Genomic DNA, 5,617 nt, shown 5'->3' on the forward strand with positions numbered 1-5,617 from the left:
TTTGATAAGTTCTTTAGTGGGAATGACACTGATGAAGACTGCACATTGTAGTCGAAATACGTATCTGTCATGGATACCAAAATTAATTAAGTGGAATTAAATGGAAGATAAACCCTTTTGCTGTTTTATTTAGCATTCCGCTAACAACCCAATTTCATTACTTCATTATGATGGCTACCAAGCCTTTGGGATTTTCCTTATTAGAGATTTGTATAGATTTTTCTCCTTTAGCTTGCTTAAATCTTTGGTTTTTATTAGTTAGGTAGGTTCCGATTCAACACATTGTAGTTTCATTTTTATACCTATGATCTTGACTTTTTTACCTAGGGGATGAGTACTTAAGGGGGTTAGATTTTGATAAGTTCTTTAGTGGGAATGACACTGATGAAGACTGCACATTGTAGTCGAAATACGTATCTGTCATGGATACCAAAATGAATTAAGTGGAATTAAATGGAAGATAAACCCTTTTGCTGTTTTATTTAAATCACATAGCCAGTGGAAAATATCCATGTGAATTTCACATAACTTCCATTTGTACCCATAATTGGAAATTGCACCACTAACTCACATGAACTTCATGTGTCCAATGAAATCTATATGATTTCTCATATAGAATTTCTTATGCTATGTGATATTCAGATAAAAACCATTATTTTAGTTATTGGAAAAATATTATGTGCGTTCCTAATAGAAACTAAGTGAAACCTTTTTTCAGTGTACAATACGAGAAAATGGATGCGTGCTTTTATAGTTTAATCTTCTCTTGGTGCTTACCGAATCGAGGATAAGGATTTAATCCAGGTTTCCCAAAATCCAAATTAAATCGCGTATTATCCTCGATGGAGCTTACCGCTATAAATAATGGGGGTTATTCCGAGAGTCGAAGTGACATTTGTCACTAGTGAAGTGAGAAAAGTCACTTCGACTCTCGGAATAACCATCAATGTATACTTTATTGGCAAATCAAAGTTGGCACCAGGGGGCTGGCAACCCTATATCAATCCTATACGTTTGACAGTAGGCAACATCTCGGGCCTTATTTAAATACGGCCCACCTGACGTATGCATGGTGGAAAGGGACGAAAAATCGTGTTATAAGCAGAAAGACAAGAGCAGATGATAGCATCAAAAACATGGCCGCTAGCCAGGCCCCTGGTTATTCACTAGTGGAGAATAGAAGAACTATGAGAGTGATGATGGTTTCAAAATTTTCCACGGAGAGGTATCCCGACCAACCATTTCGTTAATTTTCTTTAATTTTCTATACATCGATCTTCAAAGCCATTCATAAGAAAAATCGATAGCGATCGTTACCATTTCATGAATAATTGTAAAGATGCTAAAAGTCTAATCGTGAATTGTTTATAAAGATCTTTCTCAAAATATTGCTACCAATGTTCGATTGTGTTGCCAGATCAAAATATCGATTTCTGTTGTAAAATCAAAATATCGATACACAAACTGCTGATTTTATTTGTGATTTTTTTTTTTTTTTTTTTCTTTATTTTAGAGATTTTTAGCCTGAGGCTAGTTCATCTCTTTTTTATTTGTGATTTTTTGTTTGCATGATTTCTAGTTTCGATCCCATGCCATCTGGGGTGTACTGATTTCGTTGTTGGTTGCTAATCCTCGGGTCCACGGCTACTGTTGATGAGCTTATCAACGACAGGCAAACACACTCTAGTATGTGGTGTATTGAAATTTCTGTAAATCTTTTAATACATGAATTCAATATTTATTTGTCATAACCATCAACCAGTCAGCCATGTAGGTGTAATAGAGGTCAAAAAGGTATCAATTTTCCTCATTGGGTTCCAAATGCCGAGAATCCCACCACGCATGCTATCACGGGTTATTAAATATATAGACGTAAACTTGAAGAACTACAATGGGAAACATTTGCTGCGTTGCGGCCATCGGTCTTCTCGTTCATTTACCGGCAGATTGCTTCTTCCGATGAAATGCCGAATATGTCGATAAATAACATTGCCATCTGTCACCTGGTGTCTCGAACTCTCTTTAACCAGCGATGCAAATCGATAACAAGGAGATTATAAATGTGCATCGATGGCAATCTTTTTTTTTTTTGTCAAAGTTCAAAGTTATATAACTGATGATATCAGTATTTAAATATTTATTGATGAATATTTGTAAAGAATACTAAAGTCCATGTGACATATCGAAATTAAAAGAAATTTAGTATGGCACCTTTATAGATTACTATCATATGACCGATGAAGAAATAATCTTAAATGTAAGTATCGATCAATAAAGATTTTTAAATGTGTACATCTAAATCATAGGAAATTTAAAGTAAAGAATTGCCGACATAAATCTTTATTTCTGTATAAAGAACTTTGAAGAAGTTTCACGAACGGTTGGTCGGGATATGAGTGCAATTTTAAAATGCTTTTATTTTGCAAATGGAGGATTCTATTTAAATCATGCATGCTACGTTAGTAGAAAACTTTAAGACTACTCAAGAGACATATAGTATAGTAAAAATAATTTCTTTTCAGATTTTTAGGTGTATAAATCGATTTCAGCTTTTTTACCAATGTAGCAGCAACCAGATTTAAATAAAATGCTCTATTTGCAAAATAAAAGCATTCTAAGATTGCACTCGTATACCTCACCGTGTAAAATTTTGAAACCATCATCACTTTCACAGTTCTTCTATTCTCCACGAATGCCAACTTTGATTTGCCAATTGGATTCGCCTATTGAGAAAAATCGTCGAATGTACAAGTTGACTAGTTAAAACGTCCCATTTGATTTTTTTCTATATTGTAGCATGAAATTCAAAGCAAAATTGTGATTTTACCGTTTCTACTGAATTTTCAACGTTTATTATTCTACATTAAAAATAGTATTGAAAAATGTATTGTTTCTAAGCAGTTAAAATAATAATCTGTCAAACTTCAAATTCGATTTTCTCAAAAAGGTGGATATGTTACATTGGTCTATTTGAAAACTGACGCGAGAATTGACCATTTCGTAGCTCCAAGTGAAGCTCCGAATTGGCGTTGACGGCGACTCTGTAGCTCTTTACTCCTATGAGAAAATCCATAAGCAAACGTCAGCTGTGCGTGAAACATGGCGGACTTTGTACTATCCTTTCACTCCACCGAAAGTTCCCATAAGAAACTGACGATATTTGCTGGAAGAGCAAATTTTTCGACAATGCCGTCAACGCCAATTGAACGCAATGAGCTGGATTACCGAGGTGGAGCAGTCGGTTAAGTTGTGTGAGTAAAACCCCTGTATGATACATGCAATTAGTGACGTCACTACTTGCGTTTAGGGTGATTTTTTGGATTACTAATACAACCATATTTCACGATCTGCTTCACCTCTCTCTGTACCTCATTGAATTGAACGGTCTAAACCATGGTGGGTAAATAAATGGTGATACAGCTTTGTCACTATATAGGCTGGGTGGTCGCGGGGGGGGGGGGGGGGGAAGTGCGGTTTTTGAGCAAATTGTAAACAAACTCGGTCGCTGTCCATACAAAAATCCAACATGGCTGAATCATGGATTTGATACATTAGAACACCTATATGTAGTCACCTTGGTCTAAACCAGACTTTTCAGAACCTGATGGGCCCTTTTCGATTAATGTTCGAGGATTATTGATATTTTTAATTAGGAGCTAATTTCGCCATATTCTCGATTTTATTTCACAATAACTCTCGCTTTTTATATTTACCTTCGTTCAAAGACGTCTCGCTCTCTGGAGTGATGTCAGAAGCAGTACAAAGCTCTTAATAATAAACAATATCTTTTGACAAGATAGACCATGAGCAATCCCAGCCGTACAAAAGAAAACAAAGAAAAAAACTTAAATTTCTTAAATCCCATCTAAACCCTTCTCGTACACCCCTATTCTGTATTTCGTTTCGAACGAAATTCTCATACAAAAAAATATTTTTTTGTATGAGAATTTCGTTCGAAACGAAATACAGAATAGGGGTGGTAGTGTCTTATTGTTGTATTTACACAGTTTTATTAAATATTTGAATCTTAAAGATGGTACCTGTTTTTTTTTTTGTGTGATATTCAAGAATAGAGCTATGGATATTTGGGTAGGTAAATGATTTATTGATTCATATTTTTTCCAAGAGCAAAAGCTAAGTTTTTCTTGCTGCTCAGTGAATTTCCAAATTTTAATTCAAGGTTAACAATCCAATACGCAGAACAAAGGTAATCTATCACAACTGTATTTGTATAATGAAATCTTTTGTGTTTATCAATACACGTTTATATTAAACAACAACAGAACTGACTACAAAATACGACTACCAGCGGTATGCATGTGGTTCACCGTGTAAAGGAAATAAAAACGTTATTTTGCTTTTATTTTTCCTCCGTTGCTAAGCGCACGTACTTTTTTCCCTTTGTTCTGAGATAACAGTAGAATATGCGGAACAAAATTTATTCCATCACGACAAAAATAACATGTGAAATTACCTCGGGTACCATTTGTAGTATAGCCAAAATGTCTTCATATTAATTTTCCCTAGTTTTACAATCGCGTTTCAGGTGCTGGTTGGCAATGAATTTTAATTTTTGGATTTATCCTTCTTGTTTTGTTCCGTATTGCGTAGCTTGATCGTAATCTTCCGGGAGTGGCCACTGGGATCATAATGATTGGTATGCTCACTAGCTTCCTTCTTAGAACGTTGTTTTCCGGAATGGCCAGAGAACATGTGCTTATCAAATTCAAAATTGTATTTTTCGTATTCATCAAAATGTAGCTCCGACATTTTGCTTTATTTTCTTTGTTTTACCTTGAAATCAACACTACGCCGCAAATATTAGAGAGCACTAAGTCTCGAATTCTGTTTTAGGGATGAAAAGGAAATATCGCAAGGAAAGGTTAACATAGAAGACAATCCACATTACTTTATCAAGAAATAAAAAAAAACAAAAAAAAAAGTGATTGATAATCATTTACCTCGAAAATATATTAAGTACCCAGTTGAAACTAGTATTCAATCAATCCTGTCGCGATGTTCACTACAAAACGATTCACAAGAGACTATTCAAAGAGGGCGAGTTTCTCACTCTTTATGCTTTGTTTTTCTGCTTGATAAGCATCGCGCATGTGTATGTGTGCAGGCGAGTGTGCAGGTAGGCGTCTTGCAGTGAAACTTTTCCAAGTTTTCGCCACCTACATTTCGTAGTGAGAACTACCGTTCCGATTCAAATTTCAGACGATTCAAATTTCGGACACTTTCATTTTTAATTAAATATTACATCCAGTTAGAAACAAAGTAATAATGTTAGATGATCGTGGAGGGCACTAGTCAAAAAAATTTAAAATTTACAAGACATGTGGATCATATTCAATCGAGATAATCAACTTTTAAAAGTGTCCGAAATTCGAGTTTAAGTGTCCGAAATTTGAATCGGCACGGTACTAAAAGGATGATAGTTTCCAAATTCTCCAAGTAAAACAGACGATTTTTGGGGCAAATCGGTACATAAAGAAAAACTAATTAATTATATGATTTGAGTAGTAGCTATTGATGAATCTACGCGAAACTGCACCAGTGCATGCGACACCTACACGGAGATGAAAAACTACCCAAAATTAAGTACTTTTCCCTC

At 35.0% G+C, this 5,617-nt stretch overlaps 1 protein-coding gene across 1 annotated transcript; it reads right to left on the minus strand.

Annotated features, from left to right (window-relative positions):
- Positions 1–4,423: 4,423 nt before the first annotated feature.
- Positions 4,424–5,050, minus strand: LOC135714042 (nuclear protein 1). The gene is made up of 2 exons (XM_065237301.1): positions 4,962–5,050; positions 4,424–4,845 (listed from the first exon to the last, which is right to left on the minus strand). The coding sequence occupies exon 2, from the start codon at positions 4,768–4,770 to the stop codon at positions 4,567–4,569; it is 204 nt and encodes a 67-aa protein (XP_065093373.1). The 5' UTR covers positions 4,771–4,845; positions 4,962–5,050; the 3' UTR covers positions 4,424–4,566.
- Between the last annotated feature and the right edge of the window lie 567 nt (positions 5,051–5,617).

This window comes from Ochlerotatus camptorhynchus, unplaced genomic scaffold (assembly GCF_037179485.1).
Source record: "Ochlerotatus camptorhynchus isolate MF236.1 unplaced genomic scaffold, CSIRO-AGI_Acam_v1.1 ptg000601l, whole genome shotgun sequence".
In the NCBI taxonomy this organism is placed as follows: Eukaryota; Metazoa; Arthropoda; class Insecta; order Diptera; family Culicidae; genus Ochlerotatus; species Ochlerotatus camptorhynchus.